This window comes from Miscanthus floridulus, chromosome 2 (genome assembly GCF_019320115.1).
Source record: "Miscanthus floridulus cultivar M001 chromosome 2, ASM1932011v1, whole genome shotgun sequence".
NCBI classification, from domain to species: Eukaryota; Viridiplantae; Streptophyta; class Magnoliopsida; order Poales; family Poaceae; genus Miscanthus; species Miscanthus floridulus.
The window spans coordinates 131,831,224-131,846,880 of NC_089581.1; the positions used below are offsets into that span (position 1 = coordinate 131,831,224).

The 15,657-nt window shown below is 45.3% G+C and overlaps 2 protein-coding genes across 6 annotated transcripts; one reads left to right on the plus strand and one right to left on the minus strand.

Annotated features, from left to right (window-relative positions):
* Positions 1-1,625: 1,625 nt before the first annotated feature.
* Positions 1,626-10,692, plus strand: LOC136530206 (uncharacterized). Of its 3 annotated transcripts, none has more exons than XM_066523055.1 (7): positions 1,626-6,352; positions 6,443-6,687; positions 6,765-6,912; positions 8,102-8,288; positions 8,367-8,678; positions 8,768-9,459; positions 9,583-10,692. In XM_066523055.1, the coding sequence occupies exons 1-7, from the start codon at positions 1,793-1,795 to the stop codon at positions 10,267-10,269; spliced, it is 6,831 nt and encodes a 2,276-aa protein (XP_066379152.1). In that variant the 5' UTR covers positions 1,626-1,792; the 3' UTR covers positions 10,270-10,692. The 3 variants fall into 3 exon arrangements, with proteins under 3 accessions (XP_066379152.1, XP_066379150.1, XP_066379151.1); XM_066523053.1 differs by having other exon boundaries at positions 1,627-6,352; positions 8,361-8,678; XM_066523054.1 differs by having other exon boundaries at positions 1,628-6,352; positions 8,361-8,678; positions 8,771-9,459.
* Positions 10,693-11,046: 354 nt separating this feature from the next.
* On the minus strand, positions 11,047-15,445 carry LOC136539705 (cold-regulated protein 27-like). 3 transcript variants are annotated; one of them, XM_066531668.1, is made up of 6 exons: positions 15,350-15,445; positions 15,164-15,285; positions 12,211-12,411; positions 11,865-12,105; positions 11,508-11,629; positions 11,047-11,425 (listed from the first exon to the last, which is right to left on the minus strand). In XM_066531668.1, exons 2-6 carry the CDS (start codon positions 15,200-15,202, stop codon positions 11,405-11,407), a joined length of 624 nt encoding a protein of 207 aa, XP_066387765.1. In that variant the 5' UTR covers positions 15,203-15,285; positions 15,350-15,445; the 3' UTR covers positions 11,047-11,404. The 3 variants fall into 3 exon arrangements, with proteins under 3 accessions (XP_066387765.1, XP_066387764.1, XP_066387766.1); XM_066531667.1 differs by having other exon boundaries at positions 15,164-15,439; XM_066531669.1 differs by having other exon boundaries at positions 11,508-11,608; positions 15,164-15,435.
* Positions 15,446-15,657: the final 212 nt, after the last annotated feature.

Sequence of the window (15,657 nt, forward strand, 5' to 3'; positions counted from 1 at the left end):
GGCACAGCTACGGTAATGCACAGTTTGTGCAGAAAAAACCCCCATCGCCTGTCTCGCGTCCAAAAGCACAGGTAAGGTGGTTCTGGTCCAGTCACAGGGCTACGACCCCTGTGTGAGGGCGGGGCATGGAGTTTGGAGGTTTTCTCGGCCTGCGTGAGAGATCTTCTTCCTAGCGCAAAAAACTACGGGCGCTATCTGCCCACTGCAGGCTGAGTTTTTTTTAGCTGGTTTAGATGACTAAATTTTAGAAGGTGCAGACCAAACACACCCTTACCATTGTCCTATCTTTCTCGTCAACTCGTCGTTGCAAGAGGAAGGCATGGGAATGGCTCTTTTAATAGTCATTGCCAAGTGGTGACTCGTAGCACAAATATGTGGGTCAAGGTACCTTTGTCCTCTTCTGGACTTGTTAAGTTGACCTTTGATGAACTTGTTGTACTCCTCTGAGTCCATTTCAATATTAGCCGAGCATAGTTGAATTTATCATTTCCACTTTCTTTTCGGTGAGTATAGGCTTATGTTTGAGAACTAAATAATACTCGCTCCACTGTAAATTATATGCCATTTAGTCTTTTACTCTAAGTCAAGCTGTTTAAGTTTAGCCATTTTTCTAGAAAAATATATTAACATCCATGTGTTCAAATAAATGCACTATCATGACATATTTTATGAATAATCTAAAACAACTCATCAATGGACAGTAAATGTGGTTGTGCATGGGGATGACAGCAAGTTGAGTAAGTTGCGGATGGAGTAAATACCTAAAGGATCTTGATATCGTCTAAATGGGAATGAATATGTGAAAGGATCTATTTGCTTTCTTCACCCTATCGAGACACCTTCAAGTCACACTATATCTTGAGATAACATTAAGCATTCATTTGAAGCTCCATATCAACATTGTCCGTATCCAAGTCATATCAAATATTGTCCATCTTACATGACTTAGCTCATCCTCGTTTGAGTCTATACCTTGACATGTATAAATCAACATCAATATGGTCCCAATTCACGATTCCTTATTTCCTCTCTAGTCTGCCTTTTAATCTTCACTTCTATTTCTATATCTATTTCTATTTCTATAATAGCATCACCCTAATTTTCTTCTTGGTTCTTCCAACTTGATCAAAGTCATTCTACAATCAATCCCTTCTTGTTCATGCAAAGCAAGCAACCTATATGAGACCAAACCATATCTATTTCTCTTATGTCTCATTTGCCATCTGTTGCTTTTCACATGATGTCATGATATCCCACAACGTAAAAGCTATTCCATCAATTCCATCTGCATTATTATCTTTCATGATCATTCAATCACAACAATACACAACTTTGATCTTTATTTGAACACCGTGTGGAATAGCCTTAGGTTTGCCTTCGTATTAAACCTTTGGCACACCAGGCGTCGCATCAAACTAAACCGCCTCAACTGAACAACGGGCCCCAGCAACAAACAGCCCACGCCGCACCACCGGGCATAGCCGACGCGGCAAAACCAGCGGCCGCCTCAAGATTCGTGCCGCCGCGCAGCTTCCCCGCCCATCGACGCCATCGCCGTCACCTTCCCGCTGACCAGTCACCGCGCCTAGCTAGAGCTGCCCTCCCCCTTCCCGTACACCGACCCGATACCACCACACCAACCTCCCCATCCCCTCCCCCGCACCCCCGCCGCCGCCTCCTACGCGCCCCTTCCGGTCCTCCGGAGGGCCCGCCCCGCGCGTGAGAGCCCCCTCGCACCGGGCTGCGCCTACGGGGTCGTGGCTTAGGGTTTCATGCGCCTCGCCAGCCGCCGATGTCGCACCCCGGCAAGTTTGTCTCCGTCAACCTCAACCGATCCTACGGCCAGCCCGCTCCCTCATCACACCATGGCGGTGGCGGCGGCGGCCGCCCCTCCCGCCCCGCCGGCGCCGGCTCCTCAGCCGGCGGCGGCATGGTGGTGCTCTCCCGACCGCGCGGAACCTCCTCCCTCGCCAAGCCGCAGGCGCCCAAGCTCTCCGTCCCGCCGCCGCTCAACCTACCGTCGCTCCGCAAGGAGCACGAGCGATTCGACGGCTCGGCGGCCGCTGCGGGGGGCGGGGTCGCCTCGGCCCCGCCTCGAACCGGCGGGCCTGCTGCCGGCTGGACCAAGCCCGCCCCGGCGTCCGAGAAGCCTCCCGGCTCCGCAGTGCTTCCTGGCGGCGTCGCCAGGCCACCGTCATATGGGTTTGCGGAGAAAGCCGTCGTCTTGCGCGGGGAGGACTTCCCGTCCTTGAAAGCAGCTGTTGCCCCGCCAACACCTCCGCAGCCTGCGCAGCGGCAGAAGGATGTTGATGGGGCGCGGGTCGTCACACCAGAGGCGCGACCAGGACCTCTTGGGATGCGGCCGCAGGTGACAACCTCGCAGGCCACTGAGCCACTGGCCTCTGGTGGGAGCTTGGGACCTGGTGGCCGCACTTCTGCTGAGAGGGTGCAGAAGCCTGATCTGGGGCCGCTTCCGATGGTCCGGCTTAGGTATGATTCTGACTGGGCTGATGACGAGCGTGACACAGGGCTGAGCCTTCCAGAGCGGGACAGCAGGGAGAGGGGATTTGGCAGGACTGAGGCCATGCTTCCAGGGCGCGACATTTATGGAGCAATGAGGGAGCCCTTCAAAAAGGAGCTGTTTGGGAGAGATGCGGCTGCAACAAATAAAGAAGGTGGGCAAGACGGCCTGTTGCGATCTCCCGTGTCAAACCAACACGATAGGGAGCGAACAGATGGCCGACCATACAGTGGTGGCAGAGGAAGCAGTGGGCAATCATATCGGGAAAGCATAGCTGCCGGAAAGGATGTGTGGAGTAATAGTAAGGAGCCTCCTATGCGTGCCTATGGTCAGAATGGGGTGGAACAGTATGGAACCACACGAGTTGGGGAAGCTGCTAGCGAGCGTTACGGCAACAGTTCAAATAATTGGCCTAGGTTGAATTCTTTCCAGAATAATGTTGGTTCCAAAGTGCAGCCCTTTAGTGGTAATAAAGGGCCTTTAATTAATGATCCAGTGGCAAAATTTGGTAGGGAGAAGCGACTGGCTGGTTCCCCTGCTAAGCCTTTAATAGAGGATAGCGGTTTTGACAGCATTTCTGCCGTTAACTTGACTGCAATAAAGAAGAAGAAAGAAGCAGCTAAACCAGCTGATTTTCATGACCCAGCAAGGGAGTCGTTTGAGGCAGAGCTTGATAGGATCTTGAGGGTACAGGAGCAGGAGAGACAACGGGTAATGGAAGAACAGGAAAGGGCCAGAGAAGTTGCTCGGAAGCAAGAAGAGGAACGGGAGAGGCTGATACGAGAAGAGGAGGAGAGGCAACGTCTGATGGAGGAGCAGGCAAAGCAGGCAGCTTGGCAAGCTGAGCAAGAGAGGCTGGAAGCTGCTAAAAGGGCTGAGGAGCTGAGAATTGCCAGGGAGGAGGAAAGGAAGAGGATTGCCATGGAGGAGGAGCGGCGTAGGGAGGCAGCGCGTCAGAAGCTCCTAGAATTGGAGGCAAAAATTGCTAGAAGACAAGCAGAATCAAACATTGGCAGCGCAAGAGCTGTCAATGATGAATTTATTCCTGGAGATATCGAGGACAGAGACCTGTCACACTCTGCTAACTTTGGTGACAGAAACGATATTGATAAAATGAACGAGTGCATCAATACCTCAGCACCATTGGAATCCTCTAGTCTTAACAGGTTCAGTGAGACAGTTCCAAGGGTGCACACTCTTACGGATGGACACTCTTCATTTATTGATAGAGAAAATGCATACTATAGTTCACGAGCTGCATTTCCAGAACAAGAGAATGTGCATCATAGTCCACGGCGTGACCCTTTTGCTGCAAAGAGGGGAAATTTCCCTAAGAAAGATCTTAATGATGGATTTGGGAGTGTTTCGGTCAGGCAATCTTCAACAGGCCGAACAACTGATTCTCCATGGGCACTCGAAGATTTCCGTCATGAAAAGGTTCCACGATGGGATGCGCCTAGGGAGATTGACCGTTTCAGCAAACAATCTGACTTTGATAATGAGCTTTTTAACAGTGACAGGTTTGGAGATACAGCTTGGCTACCTAGTAGTTCTCATGGAAGCCTCAATGCTCATGCTCAACAAGGAGATAGGATGTTTCAGAGTCCTGATGTTAATGAATTGTCTTCTTTTACCAGACCACGCTACTCTATGCGGCAACCACGTGTCCCCCCACCCCCAATTGTGACATCTGTGCGAAGTTCAGTCGGTGCTTCAGCTCAACATATCAATTCATCTTTTGTGGATGGTGGGAACGGAGAGAGTTCTGGTAGAGATGATGTGCAGATTATGCAGGGTCAGTATGGAAGTGCATACCAAGAGGCATCTCGCCAGCATGGGATACGACCTGACCACATTTCTGTTAATGAGCACCAAATTGTGGACAGAAAAAGCCCTGTATTGGGTTCACAATCTTCTCTTTCTGTTTCAAGCCCTCCTAGCTCACCTCCACATGTTTCGCATGATGAGATGGATGTATCGGGTGATTCTCCTGCGTTACCGACTTCTACTGATGGTGAACGAACGGTGCTCTCTGACAACGACCATGCAGCTCTGACTGTAGATGCAGACAATACAAGCAGAATTGCTGCCTCAGGAGTGCCCCACTTGGAGGATGATGAATGGTCAAGTGTAAACAATGATGATAGGCGGAAACAGGATGAATATGATGAAGACAATGATAGCTACCAGGAAGATGAAATCAATGAAGCTGATGATGAGAATATTGACTTGGATGATGAGTTCTTAGAGGGACAGAATACACCTGTAGAACTGGAACCAGTTATACTTGGATTTGATGAGGGCGTGCAGGTTGAAATTTCACCGAATAGTCAACTTGAATTAGCTTCTGTGAGGAGCACTGAAAGGACTGTTGGAGTACATCTATACTCAGGAGTTGCAGAGCAAGAGAATGTCAGTGGTTCAGTTGTCCATTCTGATCCTGTTACTGAAGCAGAGAAAGCACTGCAGGCATTGACTCTTGATCGTGTAAATGCCCTGACAAAAGACAGTAATGGGGATCCATCCAATAGCTTAGGGACACCTGCTTCAAGTTCCCAGTTACCTCAGGCATCTTCTGCAGGTTCTATTTTTTCATCAGCTTCAGCAGTAGTTGGGCAGAATGAAGTACCTGTTAGCCTCCAGTTTGGTTTGTTTACAGGTCCTCCTCTAATACCAACTCCAGTTCCAGCCATTCAAATTGGTTCCATACAGATGCCAATCCATCTCCACAATCAGTTTAACCCATCCCTGCCTCACATGCACCCTTCAACAGCCCCTTTATATCAGTTTGGCCAGTTGAGGTATGTCCGTCCTATCGCCCCGAGTGTTCGATCGCTGCCTTCTCAGGCCATCCGCCCTGTACATTCTTCCATACCAGCTCAACATACATTGAATCAGAATGCGTCCAGTGTTCTACCTGAGCTAACGGATGGAGATACAAACCAGAACATCCCAGCTCAGGCAAGCTCATCCACCTTTATCAATAAATCAGCAGCGCCTACAGACAAGCTTCCCCTTGGAATGGACAGTTCAAACTCTCAGTATCTCAATGCTCCTGCAAACAATCAGATGGCTGGTGTGGAGGGATTTCATGGCCAGGTGGACAGAGAATCTGCTGAGGGTACAACTCCCAGTGGTAGGAATCAAGATCTCTCTTTGAAGAGGAATTACAGACCTACCTCCAACAATGTAGAATCTTCTCAATATGGTTTGGAGGGGAGAGCCATGGGTGATCCAAAGGCTCCTGGTGTTGTCTCTGATAGAAGGGGGAGGAGATATGGTTATGCTGTTAAAGACATCAACATGAGATCTACCGGCTCATTTGTTGAACCTTCTCATAAAGATTCCAAAGGAGGATTCCAGAGAAGGGCTCGTAGGAATGTAAGACGGACTGAGTTTAGAGTTCGGGAGAACATCGAGAAGAATCAAAATGAAACTTCTGAGTCATTTTGCCATGGTGAACAAGACGAGATGACATGCTCCAATGGAACAAGAGATGTTCCAGCGAGAAATACTAATAGAAGGGAACTTGATATGAACAAGGCTTCTAGGATAAATGAAGCAAGTGATCAGAGTGTCTCATTTAGAAGTACACACAATGTTCCTTATGAGAGATCTCATGGTGGGAGCAAGAAGTCTAGAACAGGTGCTGTCCCTGATGGAGATACTACCTCATTGCAAGCTGGAGCTGTTCGTGTTGTGAAGCAACAGGGCATTGAGATCCCTGTTGATGCAGATGGCTTCATTGAAGTAAGGTCCAAAAGACAGATCATGAGTGTCAGGAGAGAGCAGAGGGAGAAAGAAAATAGATCCAAAATGAGGATGGCAAAGGTGCCCATCTATCATGTTTCATATGCTTAAATTTTTATCTTGTTTTTACCTTATTTGAGTTAATTAATGCTTTTATGTTGGTTGTATCAGGCTCCCCGCAAACAGCATAGTGTTTCCCTACAAAGCTCAGTTGGTCCTAGTGTGAATAAGCGAGCAGCTCCTTCGAGTGGAGAAGTTCCAAAGAAAGTTTCTTCCGGTTCTGCCATCACGGTAGAAGGAAGAATTGCTGACTATGCTGAAACTTCAGTTCCATCGATGGGTGATACGGCTTCCATGAACCTCATAGGGCCACCTTCAACCAATGCAGAAACTCATACAAACTGCTTTGCCAATCAGTATGTAGCTTAATTATGCTTAAGTTCTTCAACCAATTAAGGCTATGCTTGAGGGCCACTCACAAAAGCTTTTACAGGCCTATCCAGATCCAGACATCCTCTGACTTGGTCACCTCCAGTCCTGCAAAGCTTATGAGTGGCTTATCTGAAGACAACAATAAAGGGGCATCTATTAGTACTCCATTTAACATGGTTTCCTGGGATAATTCACAAATAAACCAGCAGGTAGATTGCTTTTCTCAAGTTTATTTGTGTTCCAATGGTGGCAAATCTATATTCTTTTATTGTTGCATCCATATTTTCCATTCTTTATATTTGGTTGTAGATTGTTTCTTGTGAATGAATTCTACATATATTCACTCCCAATACATCAAGGTGTATTTACATTTTGTTTTTTCATGGATGCAAACCAGATTACCTTGCTATTTTCCAGAAAATTATGGAAAGTTAAACAGTTATTATGCCTACTGTACTTGCATAATTCAGTGAGTGTTTTCTTCTGAATTTGTACAAATTATTAATCCAAACACCAGAAGAGGAATGGATAGCAATATCGTGGGTACATTTGGTTGCCTGGTTGAGCACTGTACAGCCTTGTTGAGTCAGAAATCAGAGAGATTGCTGGGTGAGGCTTCCTTGGGACCTGAGCTAGGGAGCTTTTTGCTTGCTTCCGCAGGCGAGCAAATTTGTCTCGCCTGCGCTGGCTAGGTAAGCTTGCTTTAGACTAGCGAGGTGAGGCTGTGCTCGCTCGGGAGTCGGGAACCAAACTTGCTCATGATAAACATCCTAAGACTACAATGCTAGATAACCATATTTCAACATATTATTTGGGAATTGTATCACATGAGTGTCTTTTTTGTTGTCTTTCCTTATATTTTTCTAAAAAAATTAAAATGTTGATGAAAATTCTATTTGAAATCCTGCACCAAGAGCAACCACAGAACAAAGCCTTTTGCTAGAGATGAACCCAACAAGGGCTGCCCCTGAATAAAAGTAAGACAGGTATGAGTAATAGCATCGTAGTGATAGTAATGAGATTGATAAGGTTATGATTTATCCACATGGAGTGTGATTTCCATGTGCTCCTATCCAGAAGTTGCAGTTCAAGTAGTTCTTATTTAGGTAAAAGATCGACAATCATAAACTAAACTTGACCTTTTTAAATGCTCATGTTGCTGTGTTGGTAGCATGCAGTTTAAGTAGTTCTTATTGTACATTGCAATGAGTGCGTCCCTACCTTCAAATTATTATATACTTATCTGTAAATGTATTTTCTATTGAATGCAATTGTACATTTTATTTGGATTTTCAGGAAGCAACTTTTTAGTCTGGCATATGCCACTGAACTATGGTTTTATCTTAATTCTCTAGTCTTCATATATATAAATATTTTTTGCAACTTGTTCACATGTAGGTTATGCCATTAACTCAAACTCAACTTGAAGAAGCTATGAGACCAGCTAAATTTGAACAGCAGGCTGGGTCTGGCTTTTCTTTGGAGTCCAACAATGCTTTGTCTCCCACAGTAACCACAGAAAAGGTGTTCCCTTCATCTGCTAGTCCTATTAATTCCCTTCTGGCTGGAGAGAAGATTCAATTTGGTAAGCACTTTTCATCAGTACTGTATGATGTTTATTGCCACTTGACTTACAATGAATAACAATGTTGCTCAGGGGCAGTAACCTCGCCAACCATGCTACCCCCAGTTAGCCGAACTGTTTCAAGTGGTCTTGGAGCTCCAGGTTCATCTAGGCCTGATATGAAGATTGATCGAGGCTTGTCTAGCGATAACAGTGGTCCTGATAAGGCAAATTCCAAGGAATTATGTCCGAGTACCGAGGATGCAGAAGCAGAGGCTGAAGCAGCTGCTTCTGCTGTGGCTGTGGCAGCTATTAGCACTGATGAGGGATCTCCAGCTGATGCGACTACAGCATCGGCTCCAGACACCAAGAGCTTTACAAGCAAGGATCTCAGTGGGTTAACATCAGGAGGTATGATCTTTGCATTGTCAAATACTTTAATTAAAACATTGTTATATGATTATGTAGCTATATTTATTGTGTTATGGACAAAACTGAAGCAGGGGCAAGAACAGGTCAAGCTGGTCAATCATCCACCGAAGAGCTGCTCACAGTTGCTCTTCCTGCAGACTTATCAGTTGATACTCCATCCATGTCCTTGTGGCCTCCTATAGCCAGTCCACAAGCATCAGGGCCAATGCTTTCTCAGTTTCATGGTGCACAGCCATCCCACTTTTCCTGCTTTGATATGAATTCGATGTTAGGAGGGCACATTTTTGCATTTGGCCCAAGTGACGAATCTGCTGGTTCTCAAGGTCAGCACCCTCAAAGAAGCAATGCATTGCCTTCAGCACCATTGGGAGCTTGGCCGCAGTGTCATTCTGGGGTAGACTCTTTCTACCGTCCTCCAACTGGGTACGCTGGTCCTTTCATTACTCCGGGTGGAATCCCAGGCGTGCAAGGTCCCCCACATATGGTGGTCTATAACCACTTCGCCCCAGTAGGGCAATTTGGTCAGATGGGACTTGGTTTTATGGGAGCCACTTATATCCCTGGTGACAAGCAGCCTGATTGGAAGCAAAGCCAAGGACCACCTATTGTTGGTGTAAGCCAGAGTGATCCAAACAGCCAAAATATGGTGTCTGGTCAATTAAATGCTCCTAGTGTTCCTGCTCCAGTTCCACATCTACGCCCAACTTCTATCATGCCAATCCCGTCTCCATTGACCATGTTCGACATTGCTCCTTTCCAGGTATGCATTTTAATTGTCGTAGATACATGCCAAGACAGTGAAAAAATCATGTAGTTAACTCTTGCATTTTTATGTTGCAATCTTCATTTGCATTGTAACTAACTATCCTCGCTGTTTTTCCAGACATCTACAGACATACAGATGCAAACGTGTTGGCCACATATGCCTGTACCTCTACACTCAGTTCCATTATCAGTTGCACTTCAGCAGCATCCAGTAGATGGTACAGCCACACAACAGTTTGTTCATAACGTGCCAGTAGACAAGTCCAGTACAAATAACCTATTTCAGGAGCCCTCTGTTTCTGCTGGACCATCAGATGGCAACAAGACCTTCCCAAATGCAGCTGCCTCTCAGTACAGAGATGAGTTAGGTCTTGTCGAACAGCCAGCCTCAACTAGTTCAAGCTCCCAAACTGTTCAGCCTTCATTTGGCCAGGCAGGCGTGATCAGCAATGAAGTCTCGACCAGTGCCAAAGTCATGGTTAGAGCGACCCCATCTAAAGTCAACCCTGGAACTGCCGCAGGGGTTGCTAGCAACACGAACGGCCCTCAGGTCACCAGCATACCTTCCAAGACCCATCAGTCGTCATCATCATCAGACCAGCAGTACCAGCATCCGGTTAACAATCAGGATCGCCGGGCCCGTGCGACCCAAAAGGCTGGTACTGGTAATGAGTGGCAACGGCGATCAGGGTACCAGGGTAGGAGTCAAGGTTCTGGTTCCGACAGGAGTTCAGGCACTGGTAGGATGAAGCAGATCTACGTTGCGAAACCCTCGTCAACAAGTGGCCATGCCCCATCAGGCTAGAGAGTGGTACTGACTTCACTGAACCTGCTTCACGCTGGTACAGCTCAGAGCATCCTTGGCATCAGACACCTGCGAAACATATTTTCGCTCCATGTCTGTCTATTCTGGTTTATTTGGTGATTATGTCTTGTGCTGGTTGTGTATGTTTTTGGTTCATTTTGTTGCATAGAAGAAAATAGAGTGCTGTTGCACTGCAAAAAACATTCGAAGCGACACCATATGATGCCTGATAAATTTTGCAGCCGATGGAATCGGCTGCCCGTGTGAGTCACTTCTGTGTGATGCAAGGATTACTATTGTTTATTATTATTTGTTGACCGGCTCAAGGTCTGGACAGGCGAGGAAATGTAAATGTGGGGTATGTTCATAAATGCCTCGATGCTACTTTAATAGAAACATATGCATCCCTATCCTATTTTGTCATTTTATGTTAGTATTAGTACTATTCCTTGAATCTTGACGCGAAAAAGATCTAAGCTTGCCCAAGAACTTGGATGTCATCACACAAAGTTTTGTAATTGAAAACTTGAATATGTCAGTTCAATTTTAGCTTTGACTGGGAATTCTTGTTTGAATCGAAATCTCCTAGGCTCCTTTTGATGTTATAAGGTGGCTTTTCAAAAGCACATGTTTCCTTCCAGACTTGATGCAATTATACAGCATCTGAAGCAACTTTCCAGGATTAGTGACAGACAACCACGACAAGCTGACTGGAAGGAAAATAGAGAATTTGGCAACCGCTTAAAAGCACGGTGTTTCAAATATTATAAAATTACATTTTGTCAACAAGTCAAATGAACATTGCAGATATATGTACTTTTACATTACGGGACACAACAGTTACGGGGCGGCACCCAGCTGGTCCAGCTCAATATCTGAAACCTTCCTGGATGATCTGGCAGGAAGTCATTAGCAATCTACGGCTTTCCTTATAGATACACTACCAACAGGAAACAGCTATCGTTTCACTATCTGGAGATGAACAGATTTATATACATCTTCCCACCTCCATCACTACTCTTCTTACAAACTTTCCAGCTAGCTTGCATGGACCAATCCCATTGGTCCATAAGCTTCCCATGATGATGATTTGTGTCCTGAGTCACGAAAGAGCTGCTAGTGTAAACCTGTGCCTTCATGAATCATGTGGGCCGACCTAATAAAAACACGGCCGGTTTTGAACATGTTGATAAACAAAGAATATATGCAGGGTGAAAATAATAGGAGTCATGTTTTACCTTCGTTGTATCAGCATGTTTTTGCTGGTTTTTGCTAGACCCTCTGCCTTGTTCCCTGCTACCGTGAGTCTCCCCATCTAAGAAGTTCTGGTCTGATGATTCTGAAGAAGATGGGCAGTTTTCTTTATAGCGTAACAGTAAAAGGCAGCAATACATGTATTAGTTCACAATAGTCCAATAGAAAATGCTAATGTCCCTTCAAATAGAAGGTCAGTGTGAACGGACATGCTAATATAACTTCTACTGTCATGAATGCGAACTTTTACCATATTGAAGTTTCTTAACTCTAGGTAAAAACACAGATCAATTCTGCAATGTTTCCCCCCCTGAACATATTTGGAAGCATCATGAACCTACCTCTCCAAGAAAAGGAATGTCCATGCTGGCGCAAACGGAAAGCAGCTGACCCCCCAGAATTCCTTTGCCTTGCATGGTAACTAGTAACTCTCTCTTGTCTTGGACCATTAGTTGATGCATCATCATCCATATAATAGTGTGAACCCCCAGAACAAGAAGGTGAACCGATATACCCAACCTCTGATAATCTTGATTCAGCTCCATCTCCATCAACCTCGTCTGTCCCCCAATATCCCTGTCCCTGATGTTTTGTTAAAAAGATAGAAAGAACAATTTCATTCACAGAAAAAAAACATCCCTTGATAAGTGATATTGATATAGAGTAGCGAGAACTTGTTGCCACTACCTGATCATATTTTGTGTTTCTACCATCTCCACTATAAGAAGTTTTTTGCCATGCACCCGGAGTCCTATAGAATGACTCTGCTGAATTCATCGCCCCTTTACTACTGTACAATTGATTAACAAATGATTCCTCCAAAAAGGTAATGTAGAGCATGTGCTTCTCATCGGTCCATCCAGATGATGAACCTGGATTCGATGTATCCTGGCAGAAGAGAATAAATCTATTAAATTCAACAACAGCCTCCAACGATCTGATGTAATACAGATAATTCAGATATTTAGAAAGACAATGTCCAGACAGAAGATCTCAACCAAGAATTCCTCCCCCTATTTTAGTATTGACATCTTACTTTCCAAAAAAAAATTAGTATTGACATCACAAGGAAATTTCCTTCAACAATGCCTTGTGGCATTATAATAATACATGAGATGCATATCAAAAGAGGCAAGCATGATTGCAGGATAGAACACTAAATATGCGAGTAAAAAAATATTTTTTTCCTTAATTGAAATCAGGCAATCAGTAAAGAAAGAAGCGCTTCATCAGGACCCTCAGGAACATGAGAAATACAGAATCAATGGCTGATAGAACTAAGAAACTGTATCACAAACTCCTTTTTCATGTAAAATCCAGAGACTTCTATTTCTTGTTTTGACACAATTTTTCCTCATGCTAACAAAGACCTTTATGGTTCAGAGCTAAACCACAATAATCCAGGATTCTCAAAGTTGATTTTTTTAGCAGTCATTTACATCTGGAGCATTATGTTGAAAACAGCTTCTGCATGGTTTGCATAGGTACCTTGTATATGTTTGTTAACCATTGTAACTTCAGTGTTCCTCAAAATAAGCAAAGTAATACTATACCCAAAATAAGCAAGAAGATTAAATAAGAAGGATAGAATGAGGAGGGCGGTATGAAAGGCACAAGATTCCTTCCAAGGTTATGGTGAAAATTATTAGTACGAACCACTGGATCACGTGTGGGTAGCACCCAATCTGTCAGTGCATTAGCTTCTAATATACCCCTAAGGTAATCAAACCAGGTGGTTAAGTTACATGCCAATATTGCCTTCTTATTTCCTAATAAGCCGTTAATAATTGCTGGGCATCTCAGACAGATTAACTCGGTCATTGTTTCAGTTGGACTTGGACCTATCCTTGAACTCATGTTCTGTCTCATGCACAATCCACAAACAAACAACCAAAGCTCCTGTTCCAGTGAGTACCCACAAACCCACAAAACTAGCCAAAAGAACTACACAAAACTACAAGAATAGAATATCAAGTGACCACCAGGTGATGCATTAACAAAATAACAAATCTAACTAAGGTTCTCAGCAGGCAGCAAAACAAATCTTAAACTTCGCTATTAGAAAAGCCAGCGGAAAACTGTATCAAATACAAAGCAAACTTTGGTGGTCATTATTCTTATCAGGCATGTAACATCACTAAGTTGCACAGCAACAATCAAACTATAACACCATTTTTGGAATGGAACTATAATACTGTTTTGGAATAGAACAATTGGAAACAATGAAGCATATATATCTCATACTTACATCCAACTAAAAGATTTCTTCTTTCAAACAAAAGAAAAAGTAAAACTCTTCTGCCACTCTTTGACTAAAGTTCGGTGTTTGTTTGCCCCATTTGTTGTTAGCTAGCTGTTACAAAGGTGAGAATGTCTTCTTCTTAAGCAAAATGCCCGGGGCTGCCTTATCCCCCGGCAGGTCGAGTTTTTTTTAGCTGTTACAGAGTATATTCTATTTGTAACAGGAAATGAAAAACCGGTGGTACCTTGGTACAAGGTGAGATACCCATTTTGACCCTTAGTGTTAATGTTTGTGAAATACTAGACATAATATTTTGAGTAGATAATGTGCAAGAACAACAAAAGTTAAATTTGGTAACCAGAATAGGCCTAAACAATAGTGGAAAATGCCCGTTACCACAGGTTAATGGCAGCAGCACCGGTGTAGACAGGTCAATGACAGAAATCTAGTTCAGACCCTTGATTTGTAATGCTATCTGTTTCCTACTGTTATCCAATCACAGCCCGACACTCGTACTTGTCCCTAAATGTTTGTCATGCAAACATGGATCTCAGTAAGCCAATATTGTCTTCATGCTGAACTTGTCCTATGCGTTTTCGCAGGTAAGCCACGCAAAAACTAATGACCGTTATCATTCTGTAGTCGTGAGAGTCAATTCCCGCCAAAAGGCTATCAAATATCTGCAACAACCCTATGTAGAAGTAATTTTCTGACCTGAGATAGCAACCATTAGCAATAAATCAGCCCTTGTTAGGTAATATATGAACCAGGTAGTCAAAATCACTGTGGAAAACAATAACGGTTAACTCGGTAATGCAGGAAATGCTCAAAAATCACAGGCAGGCAATAACGTAGCCTACATTCAGATCTAAAAACCTTCCCTCTTGGACATGGATGAAGCTTCGGACGATACTTGTAAGTTGTAACCATCTCACTGAGCCACCCATAACTTTTGTACCTCATCTAGAGGTTATCGTGAATGTAGCTAGCGTTGATCTATTCACGGTAGCCTTTTATTTATATATCAATAGAACTGAATCAAATCAGCACCACTTCGTTGAACAACCAAAGACACCCTCCACTCATACATCAATTCTTCCACTCATCCATCTTCTTCGAAGACAATCAAGGTAGCTAACAAGCTCTGAAGCTCTAATCCGTGCCGTCTTCTTCCAATACAATCAAGGTAGCAAACAAGCTCCGATCCGTGCCTTGCCTGACGGAGCTGAATCTACCTAGTCGGCCATGTATCGCAAGTCGCAACGCAAGGCCACAAACCGAGCAAAACAAACAAAACAGGCCCGGGCTGGCAGCAGCCGAGCCGAACGCCCGGACCCCTCCATGGAAAAGAAGAGAAGAAGAAGAAAAAAGGTGAGGAGCTGGGACTCGATTACCCACCCCGAAGCGCTGCGGATCGGTGGGCGGCCTCTTCCCCATCGATCACCCCGCACGGCCGCGGCCTGCCCGAACCGACGCCTCGCGACACGCCGGGCGACGGGGGTCAGCAGCCCGGCCCTGCACTGCAAAGGAACGCGAGCGTCAGAACGTCGGGGCGGAGGACGGGGATCCGGCGAAGGGGCGAACCCTCGCTCGCGGCGGTGGACGGCGACGGAGGCCAAGCCGTTACTGGCCGGGTTGGCGACGCAGAGGGGAACGGAGAGAAAAGGGGGTCGGACGGGCCTCCCTTTTTATCCTGCGTGGCACGGGCGCTTTTCCACGTGGACGTTCGACGCTGCGGCCGACACCTGGCAGATAATATCTGACGGACGGATGGACGGGCGGGGCGCCTACCGGACTGCACCTGGAGGCTGGGACCCTCCGGGGGAAGGCACCAGTGGAGTGGCTGGCCAGCACAGCTCAACTTCACTAATAAAACTATTTTTAACAGTTTT

Excerpts from the sequence above, each read along its gene's own strand:
- LOC136530206 (XM_066523053.1), top strand. The coding sequence starts at position 1,793 with ATGTCGCACCCCGGCAAGTTTGTCTCCGTCAACCTCAACCGATCCTAC. Across the intron at positions 6,913-8,101 it reads ATTCACAAATAAACCAGCAG|GTTATGCCATTAACTCAAAC; the intron begins GTAGATTGCTTT and ends GTTCACATGTAG. Across the intron at positions 8,289-8,360 it reads TGGAGAGAAGATTCAATTTG|GGGCAGTAACCTCGCCAACC; the intron begins GTAAGCACTTTT and ends AATGTTGCTCAG.
- LOC136539705 (XM_066531668.1), bottom strand. The coding sequence starts at position 15,202 with ATGGGGAAGAGGCCGCCCACCGATCCGCAGCGCTTCGGG. Across the intron at positions 12,412-15,163 it reads CCGATCCGCAGCGCTTCGGG|GATACATCGAATCCAGGTTC; the intron begins GTGGGTAATCGA and ends CTCTTCTGCCAG. Across the intron at positions 12,106-12,210 it reads GAAACACAAAATATGATCAG|GGACAGGGATATTGGGGGAC; the intron begins GTAGTGGCAACA and ends ACAAAACATCAG.